General features: G+C 42.0%; 1 protein-coding gene across 1 annotated transcript in view; it reads left to right on the top strand.

Annotated features, from left to right (window-relative positions):
- The window catches only part of LOC134357494 (sialidase-4-like), a 92876-nt gene extending 76304 nt beyond the window's left edge, over positions 1-16572 (top strand). The window contains exons 3-4 of the mRNA XM_063069119.1: positions 12090-12287; positions 14936-16572. Of these exons, the coding sequence (XP_062925189.1) occupies positions 12090-12287; positions 14936-16024 (1287 nt within the window). The 3' untranslated portion in view covers positions 16025-16572. The remainder of the gene's footprint in view (positions 1-12089; positions 12288-14935) is intronic.
- Positions 16573-22593: the final 6021 nt, after the last annotated feature.

Genomic DNA, 22593 nt, shown 5'->3' with positions numbered 1-22593 from the left:
TCCTGCAACACTCTTTTTGCAGGGTGAGAATCATTGTGCCCCAGTAAATTAGCCCAGTAGTTTGCCATCAACTGCATCCTTCTTAGTTCCAAAGGCATTTCTCCCATTTCTACCTGTAGGGCTGACACTGGTGATGTTTTAAAAGCCCCACTGCACACTCTCAAAGCCTGAGCCTGAATCACATCCAGTTTCCTTATAAGAGACCTAGCTGCTGAACCATATGCTATATTTCCATAGTTCATCACAGATCTTACTAAAGTCACATACATTCTCTTCAATGCTGAACAACTTGCTCCCCATTCCCTACCAGTCAAACATCCCATCACATTTATTACTTTTTTACATTTCTCCTCAACTTTCCTCATATGGTCTGCCCATGTTAATTGTGAATCAAATATAACTCCCAGAAATTTAAATGATCCAATCCTTTCTAATTCAACCCTTAACTTCTTCCCTACCTCAACTCTTTTCCTGGTGAAAAATACAGTTTGAGTTTTTTCTACTGAAAATCTATATCCCTAATCATAACCCCACTCCATCACTTCATCACTTGCTCCTTGTAGTTTCCTGATTCTATGCTCCACTTTCCTGCCTGTTTTCCACAAGGCCCCATCAACCGCAAACGGTGACCTACCTATATCCACTGGTACCTTTGTGAAGACATCACTGATCATAATGATGAAAAGTAACGGGCTAGTCACACTACCTTGAGGTGTGCCATTTCCCACTATGTACTGTGTGCTGAGAAAATCCGAACTTGAATTTTTCTACCAAACAAAAAATATTTTATCCAATTAAAAACTCTCCCACCAACCCCCATCTTGTGCAGTTTAATTAACAATCCTTCCTTCCACATCATATCATAGGCTTTTCCTATGTCAAAAAACACTGCAACTACTGACTCTTTATTTGCCTGGGCCTTTCTTATTTCAGTCTCTAACCTTATCAATGAGTCTATGGAATTCCTTCCCTTCCTAAAACCACGCTGATAACTTGCCAGCATTCCCCTCTTCTCAAGCTCATACGATAACCTTTCTGTTGTCATCCTTTCCATATATTTGATGTTAATGTTATTGGTCTGTAGCTAGTGGGTTTTGATGGATCCTTACCAGGTTTCCTTATTGGAATTACTACTGTTTCTTTCCATGCACTTGGTAATCTTCCCTCCTCCCACACTCTGTTATAAAAATGCAGCAACTTCAAGAACACTCCTTCTCCTAGATTTTTTAGCATAACATAGCATATCCGATCTTTCCCTGGAGAGGTTGGTCTCGATCTCTTTATAGCTCTCACTATTTCTGCCAACGTAAATGGATCATCAGTTATATCATCTGTTCCTTCCCTCCTGTTTAACACACCTGGGTGTTGACTCATTATTCTTTCCCTTCTCCTTCTCCCTTCTTCAGACAATTTTCTGAACTGTGTATCTGCACAAATGACTTGGCCATGATCTCAGCCTTATCCTGACTGGATACTGCTGTTTCCTCCTCAGATATCATACTGGATATTCCCATTCCCTTCTATCTCCTCCCATCCTCTTAATCATTCCCCTTACCTCTCCCACAGGTACTGTTCTTCCTATTTTTTTTCAAAAGCTTCTCCAATTTGCCCTTTTAGCTTGACGTATAGTTCTTCTCACCACTGCCTGTGCCTTCTTATATTGAATCAAATGCTGCCTAATAAGGGTTCTTTTAACTAGCCTGAATGCTCTATTTCTGTTTTTTACAGCCTGACAACATTCCTCTGTCCACCATGGTACCAGTTTTCTATTCATCCTATTTTTACTCCTGGGTATAGATCCTTCTGCTACCATGATAATTGCTGAAGTCACCTGACTGTTTAGTTCATCTACATTTCCAGAAATGTCAATCCTTGTTAATGCTTCTTCACTCAACTTCTGGAGCTTACCCCAATCTGCTTTTCCAAACACCCACTTTGGGATCCCACCACCTGGCCTTACTTCAACTCTTTCACCCACTGAACATAAAACTGGGTAGTGATCACTGCCTACTGCTGATGCAATCCAAACCCCCCAGTTACTAACTCCAGCCAAGGTATTAGACACTAATGCAATATCTAATACTGACTCAGTTCCAGTTGTTACGTTTATCCTTGTTCCTCTACCATCATTCATACACACCAAATCCCTTTCTTCCATCAAATCTTCAATTACCTTTCCATTTAAATCTGTAATCAGATCCCCCCCCCCCCATATTGTGCTGTGAGCATTGAAATCTGCACACCACACTACTTAATGTCTGTTTTGTCCTCGTATCCTTAATAGGCTGTCAAAATCCAACCTTTTACATGGATTGTAGTAGTTAATTATAACCACTCCCTCCCGTCTCCCACACTTCCACCACTATGTATTCCTGATCATCTCCTTTTTCTAGCACCCTATATGGTATACCTTGCCTGATTAACATAGCACAACCCCCTCCTCCCCTAGATTTCTATCCTTCCTTATCATTGTATACTCATATACCACAGAGCCTAAAGTCGACTTCCACCAAGTTTCCTGAACACACACTACATCCGGTTTTACCACCATTTCTTTAATAAGGTCCTTGAATTCCTGGCTATTGGCCAGTAAGCTCCTTGCATTCCATTGTAAAAGAATCACCATAAGTAGTACTAACCAACCCATGACACTTCCTGGCTTGACTGATTAGTGAGGTTCTCCCTCACTTCTTCCCGTGTCAGTCCTACTAACCCTAAATGGTTCACTGCTGCTTTGACCACCAGCTGAATTTTGTCACTTTTTCACTTTACCTCAGCCGTACTATTAATCACTCCTGCAATGAATGTTACTAGAGCCTATTTGTCTACATAAATCCTGTCATTTGTTCTTTGTTGCATCTCTCGCATCCCTATAGCTCCCTGTTCATTAGGAGCATTATTCTGTTCTCTTGACATTCTTACAGCTTCTGCATAAGTGATCTTTCTTATCACTCTTATTTCTTGAATTTTATTCTTCTGTCTCATAACTTCACACTCACTATATGCAACATTATGAGCTCCTCCACAATTGTAGCATTTTGGTTGCACTCCTGTTCGGCAATTTCCATATTCACGATCACCCCCACATCTAGCACATCTCCTCTGCCTTTTACAGTTTTTAGCTATGTGTCCAAACCTTTGAGAACTATAGAACCTCAATGGCTTTGACACATGCACCCTTACTGGGTAACTCATGAAACCCAGGAACACCTTCCTTGGCACTCTTTCTTCTTCAAATTCAATCAATACTGATTCACTTTCCTTTTTCTCCCTCCTTTGTTGTTTTCAGTCTTTGAACATTCATTACTTTACCTTCTTTGATATTCCTCTTTAACTCCTCCATATTTATACTCTTTGGTACCCCCGTGATCACTCCTTTACATCCACCACCATTCCGTGCTCCCACCCTCCCTGTGTATTCCACCTTGTATTTTCCTATCTCTTTTAGACTGAGTGCTTTCTCAAATTGTTCCTCATTCACACATCTTACGGCCATCATTAAGGTCTTTTGCAAATACTATTTCCCCTATCTTATTTGCCAGAGTTGTTGTTAGCAAAAACGGGTTAATTTTCTCCATGTTTCCTTGAGCCTTCTCATTAAACTAAATTATGACAACCGAACTTGCTCAACTTCCTCACTTTCAGAGCTCTCTCCAGTGTCATTTCTTATTCTTTTATTCCCTTTGTCTCGGTTTTCATTCATCCGTCCCCTCACTATCTCCTCATTCCCTTTACTGTCCCCTTCACAAGAATCCATTTCTCCCCAGCTGATCCCGAATCCCTATCCCGCTCCTTCTCCCGTCCTCGGACACAGCCACGCGCACGCCCCCCACCTTCACCTTTTCCCCCACCCACGCCAGAGGGAGTTTTTTTCCCGCTCGGGCTGTGAGAGGCGAGACTGCGCAGCCGTGTGACGTCAGCAGTGGAGCGCGAATGGTTTAAACAGGCTGGGAATCTTCAACGGTTTTTGATTCGGAGCAAGAGGGCTGCGAGTGAACGGCTGATTTTTCATCCCCCTGCCCATTAATGTAAATAGTAAACACCTTTACAATAGCATTGGAGAGAGATAGGAACAGACAAGTTAGAAAAGCGTTTCATTGGAGTAAGGGGAGTTATGAGGCTATCAGGCAGGAAATCGGTGGCTTAAACTGGAAACAGATGTTCTCAGGGAAAAGTACGGAAGAAATGTGGCAAATATTCAGGGGATATTTGTGTGGAGACCTGCATAGGTACATTCCAATGAGACAGGGAAGTTATGGTAGGGTACAGGAACTGTGGTACACAAAAGGTGTAATAAATCTAGTCAAAAAGAAAAGGTTCAGAGAGCTAGGTAATGTTCGAGATCTAGAAGATTATAAGGCTAATAGGACGGAGTTTAAGAAGGAAATTAGGAGAGCCAGAAGGGGCCTTCTCACAGGCAGGATTAAGGAAAACCCCAAGGCATTCTACAAGTATGTGAAGAGCAAGAGGATAAGACTTAAACGAATAGGACCTTCAAGTGTGACAGTGGGAAAGTGTGTATGAAACTGGAAATAGCAGAGATACTTAATGAATACTTTACTTCAGTATTCACTATGGAAAAGAATCTTGGTGATTGTAGTGATGACTTGCAGCAGACTCAAAAGCATGAGCATGAGAATATTAAGAGAGAGGATATGCTGGAGGTTTTGGAAAGCATCAAGTTGGATAAGTCGCCGAGACCGGATGAGGTGTACCCCAGGCTACTGTGGGAGGCGAGGGAGGAGATTGCCGAGCCTCTGGCGATGATCTTTGAATCATCAATAGGGACAGGAGAGGTTCTGGAGGGTTGGATTGTCATGGTCCGGTCTGTGAAGTCCGCATTTCGGTTCACGGTCCGGTCCATGGACTCAGGACTCCGGGTCTTCCAGCTGTCCCTTGTTTGAATTAATCATAGGCACCTGATTCCCATCTTTGGGCTTGCAATATAAGTAGTCTTGTGATTGACTGTGGGCTGTTGGTTTGTCTTGTTAGTCCCCCTTGGAGCAACCTGCTGATGGAAGGCTAGTAAAACCATTTGTGATCTCTTGGCCTGGTTGGAGGACCACTGCTTCATGGATCCTTGTTTCTACTTGTTAGAGCAGGTTTTTTTGGTATGGATTTAGCTGTTTCCTGGGCCAGCTGAGTGGCTGCTGGGCACTCTGAGCTAGGTAGGGATCTGGCTTTTTCTGTAGCTAGCTGAGGTTGCTGGCTGAACTGAGACTTGGAGCTACCCTGGAGCAGAGATGGAACTGTCTGTTGTTCTTTGGTGTTTGTCTCTTCTTGTCCTTGCCTCTGTGGGGTAAGCCAGGATGTTTTGCTGTTGCCCTGTGGGGGGACCTGTCTTGTCTTTTCCTTGCCTCTGTTGGGTAAGTTGGGCTGTTCTGCTGTTACCTGATGGAGAGACCTGTCTCACTTTGGTGTGGAGATGAAGTTGTTTCCTGGCTTGTCGTAGGATAAGTCCTGGCTCTATGTCTATGTTCTGTCCTGTCTCTTGTTAGTGTTGTGTTAAAGATGAGTCCCGGCTCGTTGAAGGATAAGTCCCGGCTCTATGTTGATATTCGGTTCCCAGTCTGTCTCTGAGCTCCAAGACCTCAAGCCTCGAGGAACCCGCGGCCAAGCTCAAGACCCAAGACCCCAAGCCTCGAGGATGCCGCGGCCAAGCTCAAGACCCAAGACCCCAAGCCTCGAGGATCCTGCGGCCAAGCTCAAGACCCAAGACCCCAAGCCTCGAGGATCCCGCGGCCAAGCTCAAGAACCAAGACCTCAGCCTCAAGCTGCAAGAGCTAAGAACCCAGCCTGTCTCCAAGCTCAGGCCTCGAGACCCCAGCCACGTCCTGTCCTGAAGCCATGTCATATCCTTGCCTGGTTCTGGGGTCTGAGCCTGAGGCAAGACCCAGGTTCTGGGTCCTTGTCCGGTCTCGGGCTCTGAGTCCAAGCCTTGTCTCCTAGTCCCTGGTTCCTAGTCCTGGTCCCGCTTTCCCTAGCCCAAGTCTGTGTTCTTGTCCCTGCTCCTTGCCTGAATCCTGTCACGTCCCTACTCTAGTCAAGCGCTGTTCCATGTACTTCAGTGTCTGTGTCTTGCATTTGGGTCCGTTCCCAGCACCTGCCTGTGACATGGAGGGTTGCAGATGTTGTTCCTTTATTCAAGAAGGGAGTAGAGTTAGCCCAGGAAATTATAGACTAGTGAGTCTTGCCTCAGTAATTTGTAAGTTGATGGAGAAGATCCTGAGAGGCAGGAGTTATGAACATTTGGAGAGGTATAATATGACTAGGAACAGTCAGCATAGCTTTGTCAAGGGCAGGTCGTACCTTACAAGCCTGACTGAATTTTTTGAGGATGTGTCTAAATGCAGTGATGAAGGAAGAGCAGTAGATGTAGTGTATATGGATTTCAGCAAGGCATTTGATAAGGTACCCCATGCCAGGCTTATTGAGAAAGTAAGGAGGCATGGGATCCAAGGAGACATTGCTTTGTGGTTCCAAAACTGGCTTGCCCACAGAAGGCAAAGAGTGGTTGTAGATGGGTCATATTCTGCATGGAGGGCGCTCACCAGTGGAGTGCCTCGGGGATCTGTTCTGGGACCCTTACTCTTTGTGCTTTTTATAAATGACCTGGATAGGAAATGAATTGATGGGTTAGTATGCTGATGACACAAAGGTTGGAGATGCTGTGGATAGTGTGGAGGGCTGTCAAAGGTTACAGCAAAACTGGGCTGAGAATTGGCAGATGGAGTTCAACCCAGAGAAGTGTGAAGCTGTTCATTTTGATAGGTCAAATATGATGGCAGAATATAGTATTAATGGTAAGACTCTTGGCAGTGTGGAGGATCAGAGGGATCTTAAGGTCTGAGTCCATAGAATGCTCAAAGTAGCTGCGCAGATTGACCCTGTGGTTAAGAAGGCACATGGTGTATTGGCCTTCATCAATTGTGGAATTGAGTTTAAGAGCCGAGAGGTAATATTGCAGCTATATAGGACCCTGGTCAGACCCCACTTGGAGTACTGTGCTCAGTTCTGGTCGCCTCACTACAGGAAGGATGTGGAAGCCATAGAAAGGGTGCAGAGGAGATTTACAAGGATGTTGCCTGGATTGGGGAGCATGCCTTATGAGAATAAGTTGAGTGAACTCAGCCTTTTCTCCTTGGAGTGATGGAGGATGAGAGGTGACCTGATAAAAGTGTATAAGATGATAGGCATTGATCGTGTGGATAGTCAGAGACTTTTTCCCAGGGCTAAAATGGTTGCCACAAGAGGACACAGGTTTAAGGTGCTGGGGAATAGGTACAGAGGAGATGTCAGGGGTAAGTTTTTTATTCAGTGGTGAGTGCGTGGAATGGGCTGCCAGCAACGGTGGTGGAGGCGGATATGATAGGGTCTTTTGAGAGACCTTTAGATGGGTACACGGAGCTTAGTAAAATAGAGGGCTATAGGTAAGCCTAGTAATTTCTAAGGTAGGGACATGTCTGGCACAACTTTGTGGGCCGAAGGGCCTGTGTTGTGCTGTAGGTTTTCTATGTTTCTATGTGAGCAGGAGGATAGGAAATGAAGGGTAAATGTTTAACACAAAGAGTAGCTGCAATGAGCTGCCAGAGGGGGTGGTGGAGGCAGGAGTGGTAACATTTAAAGGGATCTTGAAAGGCACTTGAATAAGCAGGATATAGCAGGGTATGGAATTAACACAGGCAAGTGAGATTAGTGCAGATATGCATAAAGGTTGGTACCTGTTTCTATGCTGGACAACTCTATGTCTATTGCCCATTCTATAAATGACTGGGATTCTCTTTGGCAGGTCTTGGCCAATGAGGTGAAGGATCACAGCAATAAAGATGGCTGACAGGGTGGGTGCAATGATGCAGCCCTGTTTAACTCCTGTGCTTACAGTGAAGGGTTCAGATTCAGCTCCACTGTGCTGAGCCCTGTGGCTAACACGTCTCATTATTCATCAGTACTTTCCAGGAGAGCCATGTTTCAATAGTATACACCACAGTGCTTGGTGGTACAGGTATACTGCATCAAATGCCTTTGTCATGTGTATGAAAGCCAAGTACAAGGGTTGCCTTTGTTCACAGCTTATTTCCTGTAACTGGTGTGTTGTGAAGATCATATCTGCGGTACCTCTAGTTGGGCAGAAAGCACACTGTGATTCAGAGAGTACTTCTTGAGACAGAGGAAGAAGCCGGTTGACAAGGATACGTGCAAACACTTAGCCTGTTGCTGACAGGAGGGAGATGCCTCTGTAATAGCCATGAGCTGCCTCATCTCCTTTCTAGAGTATGGTCACTATTGGAGCATCCCTGAGGTCTGAGGGCAGTTGCTCCTTTTGCTCAGACCATCAGGAGCAAGATGCAGGAGTGGCAGATCCCCTTCCTTAAGGATCTCTGCTGGGACCCCGTCAGAACCAGTGGCATTGTTCATTTCAGTCTCCCATTAGCATTACGGTCCTCTTTCACACTGGGAGGTTCCCCCATATCTTCTCTCACAGGTCTCTGGAGGACTTGGTTAGTAACCTCCGGTTCAACAGTGCAGCCGCAGTTCCTGAAAGTGCCCCCTCCATCGATCGTTGATATCCTGCCGATCCTTTAGCAATTTCTTCCTGCCCTTTCCACGGGGGATTTAATCTGCAGTAACAAGGGCTATAGTCTGATTTGGTGGCACTGCGGAAGCCTCTCATATTACCAGAATCTGCCAGGCTCTGGATTTCCAGTCTATCAAGAATTCTTTAGCTCTTTCACCGAGTTGGACATTTGCCTCGGCTTGGGATTAGGCCTCTCTTTTGGCCTTGCTGTCAATGTCATTCTGCCAGGCACAAAAGGCTTTCCTTTTCCTGGAGACAGAACAAACCTGTCTCCATGTCATTATTATCAGACCAATCCTGATCTATGCTGGACTTCTACCCAAGGATGTTTTTGAAGATTTAAACAGACCCCAGTATTCTCCAATACCCTCTGGATATTCCTGTTGAAAGTTTTATCCAAATGAGGACAGAAGGTGCTGTTAGGTGGCAGAGTTAGTGGCCCAGTTCAAGGCCAAGAACAAGGTCAGGACCAACACTATCATGGAGCTTCTGTATGCGGATGATGCCTCCATCACAGCACACGCTAACAAAGACTTCCGATGTATCCTGAATGCCATTTCCAAGGCTTACAGGGGTCCTGGTCTAAGCTATGGACAGGCTCACAATGCCGGGTTTAGTGAATTCTGGGCTGGGCCTGTGTAGGGTAACGTAACTGGTGGAAACGTACGTAATTCACACCAACCGACATTGAGTTGGGGTTCACTTTCATGGCTGGTCTGACGTTCTGTAGTAATTACGTAAGGTGTTTTAGTGCTTGAGTGTTCAGTAAAAAATGTTTCAGAAAAACCATAACACATAAAACGCCTGACTTTGTTTTATTTTCGAAAGTCTACACTCTCCCTTTTGGGTCCTGGTGAAGGGTCTCGGCCTGAAACATTAACTGTTTATTTCCCTCTGCGGATGCTGCCTGACCTGCTGGGTTCTTCCAGCGTTGTGTGTGTGTGTGGTAAAGTAAACCATTTGCGATGAAGGCGGCGGACCAAAGGAGGAAATAAATCTTGGCAAACAGCTAAACAGCCGCATCTCTTTCTCGCCAATGCATCTTTCTCGGAATTCACAGTTCAGTGAATTTCTAGTAAACAGCTCAGTGTCGCAGAGGAGTGTTGTTGGCAGAAGCAGCTTGGATCCGGGGCGGTGACGGTGGTCTCACTATATAAAGAGAGGAAATTTACACTGGTGGTGACTGTATTTCTCAGCGGCTGAGATGGACGGCAGAGTTTTGGACCTGGAGACAGTTACCCACCCAGGGTAAGTGACCGACGGTCAGAGATGGGGCGAATGGTGCAGCTCCTCCTGCTGCCTCCGGAGACAGTGAGAGCGAATCCAGAGATGGCTGGTGAACCGAGGGGTGGAATGCGCTGTCCCATCCTCGTCTCTGTCAGTGGATGCCCCGCCGCTTCTGAGGTGCCCGCGACCAGCGGCACTGAGCAGCGGTTCTCAGGCTCAGCCTTAGCGACCCCCGTCTCTTAGAGCACAAAGCGGTACCAGTCTGTTCTCCCATCCCAATACCCTGGACACTTCCTGTCACTTTCCCTCTTCCACCCTCTACTTTCTGCACAATCTCCACAAATCCCAACCAATTTTTTCAACTGCCGGTGGTCCTTCACTTTCGTTCGGAAGGAAGGGTGCCTGTGAATGAGAGAAGCACTGAAGAGAAACTGGCAGACTGGACAAGAGGCATCGGGATTTTTTGTGAATGTTGTGTATCTGATGCAATGCCGGGGTCTTACTGGTTTATAGAAAGTTGTATATACAGTAGGTAAGCCCCAAAATCGGAGTGTTGCAAGGACGTGGCTGGGGACGAACCCAAGTGCAGGACACAGATGCTGAGGCAGAGTCGTTAGGCGTAGCACCACCGCGAACGGGGAGCCGATATCCAGGAGACGATGCGAAGCTTAGAACTAACAGTTCTCAGGAATAGGAAACAAGGTTTACTCTCACAAGAGTCGACCAACGAACTGGCGGCTTCCTATCTGTCTGTGCTTCCTGCTGTGGTCACAGGGTTTTTATCCTGCAGTTTGATGGAAAGCAGTGCGTGTAGTTAGTGGTACTTGGAATCTAAGTGAGGTGATCAAGGCCCAAATCTTGAGGCAAATGGCAAGGTGGGGGATTGCCAGAAGGGACCATGATACGGAGGAAGTGTGTTAGTGTGGATAGTACGGGCTGGAAAGACCCAGCCAATTGAATACTACTGGGATCGCTTCTTTACTCTCAGTTGATTACTATTTAGATTAATGACCCGGAAGATGGAACAAAATGTGAAGTTCCAAGCTTGCCAATGACCTGGAAATAAGTGGAGGCGCCATTTGGTGATGAGGACTTTGAGGATCTAAAAAAAGGATAGATTGAGTGGCTGGGAGAAGAGGTGGTGTGGATAAATGTGGGAAGTGTGAACAATCAAAGGATGGATTATTATGAAATGCAGAGGGATGGTGGATGAGTGAAGTTGAGAGGGTCTGGGTGTTTCAGTACATCACAAAAAGCTAACAGGAAGGTGCAAATAGTAGCTCAGATGGAAAATTATATTTTAGCCAATGTTGTAGGGGATTGGGGTTCAAAAAGCAGGCTTTTTTAAATAGTTGTACAGGATGAGGCCATGCATCAAACAGTTTTAGTATCCTTATTTAAGAAGCATTTAGTAGCAATACAAGTATTCCAAAGGAGATTCAGCAGGGGAATTTCTGGGATGTGAAGGTTTTCCTAACACGAGTATAGATGTCCACTGACAACACAAAACAGCCCAACTGGTCTGATGCTGCTACTAATTTGTGTTTTCATACCACATACAGCTGGCCTTGCTTTTTCCAGACCTCCTTGATAAGCCTCTTGAGTTCTGCTGAGGGTGACATTGAAGATGGTGAGTCATTTGAAGATGACCAGAGTCTCTGTCATTATTAAGAATGTGGAAGATTCTGCATCATCTTCTTTATTGTCATCTCCTAAGACATTAATATTCAGCAGATCAACAAGCAAGGAGAGAGCACCTCTGACACTGTAGCATTCCCTCAGTGGTGTGCTGAAGTGTTGATAGTCTGAACATTCAACCCACAGCCTCTTATTTAGAAATGTGAATGCACAAACTAATTTGATGACTGCTAATCATTAAACAAAAAACTCAGTGTTGATCCAAAAGAAGTTATTTATTGGTTTGGCATTAAATCAATACTCTTCATTGCAATTGGCTCTTTGAGAGAAAGGATTAAAAGGTCAAATCCTCTGGTCAGATTTGACATAGTTACTTTGGACATGGAAAAAGACAAGGAAAATTCAAACTATTCAAATAACTAAAAGGGAAGAATTCCTTAGTGTGTGGAGGAGGGCAGGGCAGGGGACAAGCTGAATTGCTCTTAATAGCGCTGCTATGATCTAGATAGGCCAAATGCCTGGTCTCCTCTCTTATTCAGTGTGTACAGTTTAAAACCAAGATTCAGAAGTAATGTTGAGTAACTTTCTCCTTCAGCAGAGGAGTTGGTACGTTTTATATAACTACAAAATGTTCTACTTTTCTACCAAGATGGGTTCTTCAGATTCTTTGCGCAAAAGTGATCTGTTCAAGAAAAAGGGTGGATTTCGAATTCCTGCACTGCTCCACATTCCAGACTCAAACATACTTCTGGCCTTTGCGGAGAGCAGATGCGGCCACAAAGATGAAAGTGCTGACGTGTTGTACCTGCAACGCGGCGAATATGATAAATCTTCAAAAGATTTTCAGGTAAACTAGAAGTAGAAATCTGAGCAAGTAAGCAAATGCTGATGAAGCAAATGTGACTATACTTAAAAATACAACCAAACTGAACAAACTGTTAACACCAGTATGGTTTCAACTAGCATCTTGTGTATGTTGATTCGGTTACAGTGACTGTGTGTATTACTCCGCAACTCACTCAAAATTACTTTCTTTGTAAAGTGTTCATATGTACCACATGTCAATCTTAAACATAGCTTGTGAATTGTCCTCACTGCAGAGGATATGCAGAGGAAGATACTCTTCCTTATTTTGGGAGAGATAAGACTTCTACAATTGAATTCATCTACCCTGTCTATTGTCCACTTGCAGGAGGCAGTTTCCTTCCTGTCTCAGGCTTTAGACTTGGAAGCTGCTGGCACTACAATACTAAGAAAAAAATCTCAGCTTTTCCCAGTTAGCATTAACTTCCACTTCATGTGTCTTGACTGTTTGACTGTGGGTGTAACTGGCAAGATCTTCCTTTTGTTTCTCTCCATAATTACTCATTGGAACATGCTAGGAATTATTTTCATGAAGTATTGCAACCTCTTTGGTGAAGGTTCTCCACAGAATTTTCCAGGAATTAGCCACTAATGAAGGAATGACAATATATTCCCACCTCTGGTGGTCTGAGACTTGGTGGTGGGGCGGGGGGGGGGGGGCGGGGGGAGAACCGGTGGCATTTCCTTCAGCTGCAACCTTTGTAATTTTAGTTGATGTTGGGTTTGGGAGGTGCTGACAAAACGGTCAAATGATATAGGCTGGAAGTCAGAGGGTTAGGGAAGCTGCTTTGCAGTGAATGATGTTCTAATGCTGTTCAAACTATAGTAAGAGTATGTAGTCACTTTCTTGACCTGTGATTTGGGGAGTCATGAGGTGAGTTGGCACATTACCAGTCAGATCAGCAACAGCATTTGAATGGCTGGTCTGAATGAATTTCTGGTCAATGGTTATTCCTCCTCAGGATGAGCTGGTGATTGAATGACAAGGAAAGGGTGTTTCCCATGATCTTATTGAATAGCAGGGCAGGCTCGATGGGCCGGATGGCGTACTTCTGCTTCTATTTCTTATGTTCTCTCTTGGTAATGATCTTTACCCATCATTGTTACTCAAGTGGCATAAACATTACTTGGTATTTATTAGCCTACACCTAGCTTTTATCCATGTCTTGCTGCATGCTGGGATAAGATGTTTTCTCTTCTGCATTGTTGTGAATGAATTTAACTACTGCATAGTGAAATCATCAATTCATTTCTCCACTTATGACCATATGGAGCGAGGGGTGGATGGGAAAACAAACATCTTAAATGACTACTCTGAATTAACTATGCAGTAATAATTCTTGATATTGTAAAATCTTCATACATTTTAAGGTTTAATATTAATTTATAAAAGAAGTAGTTGTAATGTTTCAGGTGGAAGATGTTGTTATTTAAAGAGCAGGTAGTCTGCAGAAGACGTACTTCCAGGAAAGATCCCTAAATTTGCAGATAAATGTGGAATAACCACAGTCTCCTTAATGGTGCTTCCTTTCATCTTGCATTTCACCCCTTTTGTCAGTTAATGTCTTCAGTCTTCCACCTCTCACAGACTTTCCCTTTCATTCACAATTTGCTCCATCCTAAAAGACGCTCCATCTCCATTTATTCCCAGTTTTGTTTGAAGGTCATCTTTTGAGTTGTTAATTGGGGAGGGATGTCAGATACAGATTTTTTTTACAGAGGTCTGGGTGTGTGGAACCTGATTTTATTTCAGACGAGACACCTTTTGGTACTGGGTCTACTATCTCTACAGTGGCTGTTGTACTTGCTGTCTACTTAATCTCAGTAACTGGTCGTGTCAACTGAGGAACTGAATGCCATACTCCTACTCCTCAGTACTGCTTCCAAAAGTATCTGAAAACTTATTAAAGCTAAACCATTAGAACAATATTGAGAAATCTTCAACCTTCAAGAAAATTGTTCACTGTCACCCTCTCCTGAGCAATTAAGGAAGGGCAGCAGATGTTGGTTTTGTTATCAGGGCTGAAGGAATGTGAGAAAGCTGGTGTTTGGACACAAAGCCAGAAACTGGAGTATGATGATAACTGGGTGCATTTTTAGACTTTGATGTTTGTTTGTCCTGGGACGCTGAGGAAGTTCCCAGGCACTGAATGATATACAGCAAAAGGATTAAACGTGACTTGGGTTCAAGACATTTGAAACTTGGGGATGGATTAATATAAAGCAATTAATCTTTTAAGAGGAGACAGATCATGCAGACTTAAACAGCTGGAATATGGAAGGTCAATGCAAAAGATTGCTTGAAGTTAAATTATCACTGCAGATCGATCATGCTGGTTATAAATTGTTAAAGGTAAAATCCTTTCTGAAATCAGAACTGTCTTTTTGTCGTGATTAATGTCTGTAGTGGATTGTAGGAAGTGCTGGCAAACAAAAACTACGGCCATTCTAAAGTCAGTTCATTTAAAGGGGGATCAGAAGGACACACACGGCTGAGCTAAATGGGTCAACTGGCTCTCATTGTTCCGTATTTATGTCATTTAAATGAATGGAAAATACCCATGAATTTTTGAATGTTAAAATTGCTATAATTCTATTCTACCTGACTCTGTCTTGGTGTCATTTTCTCAGTGGGATCATGCAACACCTATGAACACTGCACGACTAAAGAAGCACCGATCCATGAATCCTTGTCCCGTCTATGAGGAAAAAAAGAAGACGGTCTTTCTCTTCTTCATTGCAGTCGATCAATCAAAGTCAGAGCAAGATCAAATCCAAAGTAGAAAGAACGCTGCACGACTTTGTTATGTTACCAGTGTCGACAATGGACAGAGGTGGAATGACACTATAGATCTAACAGAGTCTTACTTAGGTGTCACCATCAATACGTGGGCAACATTTGCTCTGGGTCCAGGCCACGGCATACAGCTAAAGAGTGGCCGTCTTGTTATCCCTGCCAATGCTCATGTGATAGATTCCAATGATACCATCAGGGTACGGGCTCTCACTTTCTACAGTGATGATGGTGGGGATTCCTGGCAAATTGGCAAATATATATATGGGCAGGAGTGTGGGGAATGTCAGGTGGTGTCATTGGATCAAGGCAATGTATCCAGTGAGCAGGCTTTAATATATTGCAATGCTCGGAACAATAAAGCAGATAACAATCAGCATCGGGTGGAAGCCTTCAGTACTGATGGTGGAAAGACATTCACAAAAGGGAAACCGGTGCCAGAGCTCGTTGAATGTTCAGGAGGTTGCCATGGCAGTATCATCAGTTTTCCTGCCTCAGACATTTCATATGTCCGAAACTATCCCGACCTTAAAACGCATCACAATCAAAAGGGAGGTGATGCTTCAAATTTTGACATTATATTGTTCTCACACATCACAAACTCCAGCCAGCATACACATTTAGGAATTTACCTTTCTACTTATTCTGGTGGCCCTCTTACCTGGACAAATCCTTGGGTCTTTTTCCCTGATAAAAGTGCCTACTCAGAACTGGCATTTGTTAAACTTCCTGAGGAAAGAAATCCTATTGTTACTTGTTTGTTTGAATATGGGCATGATCACAATATGATCTCATTTTGTGTTTTGCAAATTGATGATATTATTGAGAAAACTGTAAAGGAACTGAAATGGTGTGGGAAACTAGAAGCAGACCAGGGTGCAAATTCCAGATGCTTTTGTTGTTGTTGCTGCCAGCAGCTGGAATAGATTGTGACTGGGATGCTTGGGTCCCCAATGATCCTACGGGCTGAATATAATAAAATCAAGCTAACATGACACATTGAACAGAAACCCACATCTGACAACTTTATACACTCTACTTCTCTGGGAATGTGACAGGGGCAGTAGACAGAGCACAGCCTATAGATATAGATTTGGATTTCCGAAAGGCATTTGACAACACTCAAGGGAAGAGCCCAGGATACTGGAGGAAGTGGGTTGGTGTAGACAGTTGGAATAAATTGGTCGTTCTCAGACTGTAATAACATAACCAATGGAGTACTCCTGGGGTCGATTCTTGGCACTCAGTTGTTTACTATTTACATTAATGGCCAGGAGGATGGAACAAAATGGGGGTGTTGCCCATTCAATATTTCAATAACATTTGGGTAAATATAACAATATGTTGTATGATAAAGTATTCTTGTTCATTTCAATAATTCATTTCAGGTTATATGCATAAATGCATTAATTGCATACGTCATCACACTACCACGTGATATATGTGTCTCTCACTTAAAGTAAACTCTAAGTTATACCAGTATCCCTGGATCATGTGTCTTCCTTTGAATTAGTTCAATGTTTTGAAGTTACAAAACAACACTGACTCAGTGAGGAATAAGAAAACATAACAGCACATGTTCTTCAAAAGGGAAGACATGATTGAGTCTGAAAAAAGGCTGGAAATACAAGAATTCAGGTTTCATGAAGAGTGAGTATTGGGTGCCAATAACCATTGTTACGTACCCCATAACTGGGTTGCCAAACCAGCAGAAATGGACCACCTAGTTGGAGTCTGGTTTAACAGAACTAATAAAGTTTTATTAAAGAAATAAGTAACACAGTACTCTAATCGTAAGGATATAAATGCAACAGGTTAGCAATGATAGAACACACATGTGCACAGAACTAGGGTAATAGGAATCAAACAAGCTCTATCGCAGTCTAGGGGTAAAATGATCAGTCTCAAGTGACGCAGAGTTCAGTTCAGCTGAGTACAGTTCGCAGTAATCGCTGTTGTGCCATTGGAGAGAGAGAGAGAGGGAATATGCAAATCTGATTCAGACAGACCTTTAACGTTCTTCGCAGTTAGCTCTCGGGTGGACCCTTTGTTATGTCTTCTGTGGTCACCGACTGTGACCTCTCCGCTCCGGATACGAGCGTTCTTCCGCAGTGAACCCATCACACAGGCAAGGGCGGACACACACACCATGTTCCCACCGATCATTCCCTTTTCACCCCGTGCGTCTATGGTCAGTTCCCACGACCAGACCTCCAACTCGTGGGGGCACACCGCTCTTCCAGGGTCTCGTTATCTCGTGGTGTGTGTCGTGCCTTAACGAACCTGTTCCTTTTATCCCCCTGCTGGGGTATTGCCTGTCCATCAAACTTCAAACAGTTCAGGTTCAAAGCAACCAGTCTGTCAATACTCGGACTGGTTTCTCTTTTCGTTATCTCTCTCTCGTTAACATTTTGAACGTTTCTCCATTTGTCTCCCTTATCTCTCTCATCAGCACCAATCTTCTGATAACTTGGTTTGTCGTCACACCATTATGAAAATCAGAAATGGTTGGCTACATCAGAAAGACTGATGAGTTTAATTACACAACTGGTAATTGACTCATGTCTACTGAGCTATTTGAAGCCAATGAAACAGCCAATGAGAAGTGAGTGCCAATTTTGTTGAGTTCATGCAGTTTAAAGGCATACAGTTTGCTTCAAAGTTTGACTGCTCCAACCAAACCATCAGAAATGAGCTTTCCTGATATTATCAAAGTAATGCAGGAAAATTAGAAGCAAAGCCTTTGTTGATTGCAGAGTACTTTAGGTTTCATAAGTGGAATCAAAAGGAAGGGGTGTCCATTTCAGTGTACGTGGTTGAATTGAAGAGATTGTCTGAGCATTGTCAGTTCGGTAAGGGGCTTAATGATGCACTAAGAGATTGTTTAGTTTGAGGAATCTGCTTTTCTTTCTTTCTTTTTCAATCTTTTTATTGGTTTCATAATAATGAGCATAGCATATTATTGATACAAAGTTATTGGGAATACATTGTTTGTAATTAACCTAGTTCAATATAAGCCCAGTTGACACTAGAGTGTTAAATCTCCCAATCATACAGGATACAGATGAACAATATAAAACAAGGAAAAATATCTTTAAAAAATCACGAAAAAGGAAAAAAATATATATCCCCTAAAAAAACTAACCTAAACAGTGTTAATCAACTAAACTAAAAAAAAGACATGGGCTGTTATGTAACATCATAAAAAAAACGAACCATTAATGTCAACGACTCCGCTCCTCTCAACAAATATTACAAAGAAATAGAATAAGTTTGGAAAAGGTCAAATTACATCATATAGAGGTGTTGAATAAATGGCCCCCAAGTCTTTTCCAATTTACTAGAGGGATCATAAACAACACTTCTAATTTTTTCCAAGTTTAAACTCAACATAACTTGAGAGAACCATGAAATGTGGTGGGAGGACTAATCTCTCTCCAGTTCAACAAAATGGATCTTCTAGTGTTACGTAACCGGCAACAATGAATATCAATCGAGACAGGTTATATAAAAACAACCAAACATTTATTAAACACAGATAAACGATAAGGTAAAAAACAAATGAAACTTTAACCGGAAGTTAACCACTATGCAGCCGTTCAACAACTCATCACTCGGCACTGGTTTCTTAAAGCGTTAAATGCTAAAACAGTTCTTAAAGCGATAAAGTCAGATATAGTTCTTAAAACGATAAATTTGGAAGTCCAACAGATTTATACGTTCAATTGGGACAGACTTCTCTGAAGAAGGATTCCTTCACAGGTGTGACTTTCCTGCTGGTTCTGTCCACAGGATTCACGATGCCAAAAATAAACAGATTAAAACAACTGGCCTTAAATTCTTTTAGAGAGAGAGCAAACCTTTGCATGAACTCCTTGCTCTTTTTGGCAAGAGTTATCTCGGATAGGTTGCTACTCCTCCAACAAAGACTCAATAAGGTTGATCCTTTGTTAAACTGCCAAATGATGCCGACTCCGCTCGATCCTTTGATCCTGTACTTCGATAAATTCTTCACTCTCCCTTCTACTGTTGGAATTGATTAAATCAACACATCTAGCAAAAACTTCCAGTCCAATAATATTCTATCTTGCAACAGAATGCACACTCCGTTTTAAAAATGAAACTGTGTCACAAAAACAAACACGCAACAGAAACGGAAACACAGGACGTTCTACCTGGAAATCTACAAACTAAAAACCCACTACGTCACCTGGGTCGACCCTTATATGCCCATGGAGCACATGTCATCACGTGACCTCACATCGGTGGGAAAATCACATCGGGTGACCTCCAAAAGACCATTACATCATTCTCACAAAAAAACAGATCTCCTTGAGCATGTAACACTAGCCATTAATGTAAGAAATGCATTCATACTTCAAGCTGAAGAGGTTAAATGACTTGATTCTATCATTGGTAACCCAGAAATGGCAGTAATAGGGTGAGGTTTGTAAATCAATATTCAAAACAGTTGAGATAATATCAAAAATATCTTTCCAATTTTTTTTCAACAAAGGACATGACCAACATAGTTAAAGAACCTATCTCGAATTGACATCTATCACATACAGGATTTAAATAAGAATAATAACGAGATAATTTATCCTTAGACATGTGAGCCCTATGCACTACTTTAAACTGTATCAACGCGTGTTTAGCACATATAGAGGATGAATTAACTAATTGAAGAATTTTTTCCCATTTTTCAATCGGTACCATAATCTTACCGATTATGTCTTAATTTTATTAGATACATCTGGACATATTTTCATAATTGTGTTATAAATAATTGCTATTATACCTTTCTGACTGTTGTGTACATACATCTATTGAATCTTCTGGACTGAAAAGGATTTAAATCTAAAACTTTTTCCAAAATATCCATTGAATATAAATTTGGAAGGGTAGGAGAAACTGTATTTAAAAAATTTCTAACCTCTAAATATCTAAAAAAGTGAGACCTAGGCAGATTATCTTTATTAGATAATTGTTCAAAGGACATGAAACAATTATCCAAAAATAAATCACAAAATCATCCTATACCTTTAATTTTCCAAGCCAGGAATGCTTGATCTATAGCAGAGGGTTGAAAAAAGAAATTAGATATAATAGGACTTGCTAAAATAAATTGATTCAACCCAAAAAATTTTCAAAATTGAAACCATATACGTAAAGTATGTTTAACTATTGGGTTATCCATTTGTTTATACAATTTAGAAAGAGTAAAGGGAAGCGAAGTCCCTAAAATAGAACCCAACGAAAACCCTTGTAAAGAATTACATTCAAGATTTACCCATTGTGGACTTGTACTTACGTCCAAATCCCATAACCAAAATTTTAAATATCGAATGTTAATTGCCCAACAGTAAAATCTAAAATTCGGCAAAGCTAAATCCCCCTCCTTTGTAGATTTCTGTAAATATCTTTTACCTAACCAAGGATTTTTATTCTGCCATATATATTAGGAAATTTTGGAATCAACATTATCAAAAGAGGATTTTGGAATAAAAATTGGCACTGTTTGAAATACATATAAAAATTTAGGCAAAATAATCATCCTGATAGCATTGATCTGACTGATCAATGACAGAGGCATTGGTGACCATTTAGTGAACAAAAGTTTAATCTGATCGATTAAAGGTAAAAAATTAGCTTTGAATAAATCTTTATGCTTTTTTGTGATTTTAACCCCTAAATATGTAAAAGAGTCAGTAACCAATTTAAATGGTAAACATCCATAAATAGGAACCTGCATATTTAGGGGAAATAGTTCACTCTTATTAAGGTTCAATTTATAACCAGAGAAGTTGCTAAACTGAGCCAGCAAAGATAAAATAACGGGAATAGATTTCCCAGGATTAGAGATATATAATAACAAATCATCTGCATATAATGATAACTTATGTACTTCATTTCCACGGGTAATATAAAAAATGTTAGGCGAGTCTCGGGTGGCAATTGCTAAAGGTTCAAGGGCAATATCAAATAATAATGGACTAAGAGGGCATCCTTGCCTAGTACCCCGAGATAAATGAAAAAAGGGAGATCTTTGATTATTAGTCCAAACCAAAGCTACAGGGGTATGATATAACAATTTAATCCAAAATATAAATATCAGACTAAAAGTAAATTTCTCGAACACACTAAATAAATATGGCCATTCAACTCTGTCTAAGGCTTTCTCAGCATCTATGAAATAATACATTCCGGAGGTCTAAGTGAAGGAGTATAAACAATATTCATTAACCTCCTAATAGTAAAAGATGAATAATGATTTTTAATAAATCCTGTTTGGTCCACAGAGATAATTTGAGGTAGTACCTTTTCTAACCTATTTGCTAATATTTTAGAAAAAATTTTTGAATCTACATTCAAAAGAGATATTGGTCTGTATTGTGTACAATCAGTAGGATCTTTATTGTTTTTAAGAATTAAAGAAATAGAAGCTCCATAAAATCTCAGTGAAGCAGCCAGCATAATCAAGGACCCACCCACCCCAAGCATTCTCTCTTCTCCCCTTCCTGTTAGGCAGAAGATACAAAAGCCTAGAAGCACATATCACCAGGCTCTACCCCTACTGAACAGTCCCATAGTATGATAAGATGCAATCTTGACCTCACAACCTACCTCGTTATGACCTTGCACCTTATTGTCTGCCTGCACTGTAAATGCAGCACTTTATTCTGCAATCTGTTGTTGGTGAGGCCCCACCTGGAGCACTGTGTGCAGCTTTGGTCTCCAAATTTGAGGAAGGACATTCTTGCTATGGAGGGAGTGCAGCGTAGGTTCACTGAGTTAATTCCAGGGATGGCAGCAATGTCATGTGTTGAAAGATTGGAGCGATTGGGCTTGTATACACTGGAATTTAGAAGAATGAGAGGGGATCTGATTGAAACATATAAAATTATGAAGGGATTGGACACACTAGAGGCAGAAAACATGTTCCTGATGTTGGGTGAGTCCAGAACCAGAGGCCACAGTTTAAGAATAAGGGGTAGACCATTTAGAATGGAGTTGAGGAAAACCTTTTTCACACAGAGAGTTGTGGATCTGTGGAATGCTCTGCAGGAGAAGGCAGGAACAGGGTACTGATTGTGGATGATCAGCCATGATCACAGTGAATGGCGGTGCTGGCTTGAAGGGCCGAATGGCCTACTCCTGCACCTATTGTCTATTGTCTATTGTCTAAAATGATTGTGGTAATTTACCTAATCTGATTGCTTCTTTAAAAACTCTAGACAGCCAAGGAGAGAGAATAGAGGAAAAAGACTTAAAAAATTCCACTGTAAAAACATCACGACCAGGTGCTTTGCCGGAATTCATTGAAGAAAAAGCAGCTATTATTTCTTCATCTGTAATAGGAGTTTCTAATGTTAAACATCCTTCGGGTGATAATTTCAGAATGTTCAATTTCCTTAAAAAGTCATGCATGGTGTTGGGATCATGAGGAAAATCAGAATGGTATAAAGAGGTATAAAATTCTTGAAAAGTTTTG

Source organism: Mobula hypostoma, chromosome 16, assembly GCF_963921235.1.
Source record: "Mobula hypostoma chromosome 16, sMobHyp1.1, whole genome shotgun sequence".
NCBI classification, from domain to species: domain Eukaryota; kingdom Metazoa; phylum Chordata; class Chondrichthyes; order Myliobatiformes; family Myliobatidae; genus Mobula; species Mobula hypostoma.
This window is presented reverse-complemented; position numbering and strand designations above follow the sequence as displayed.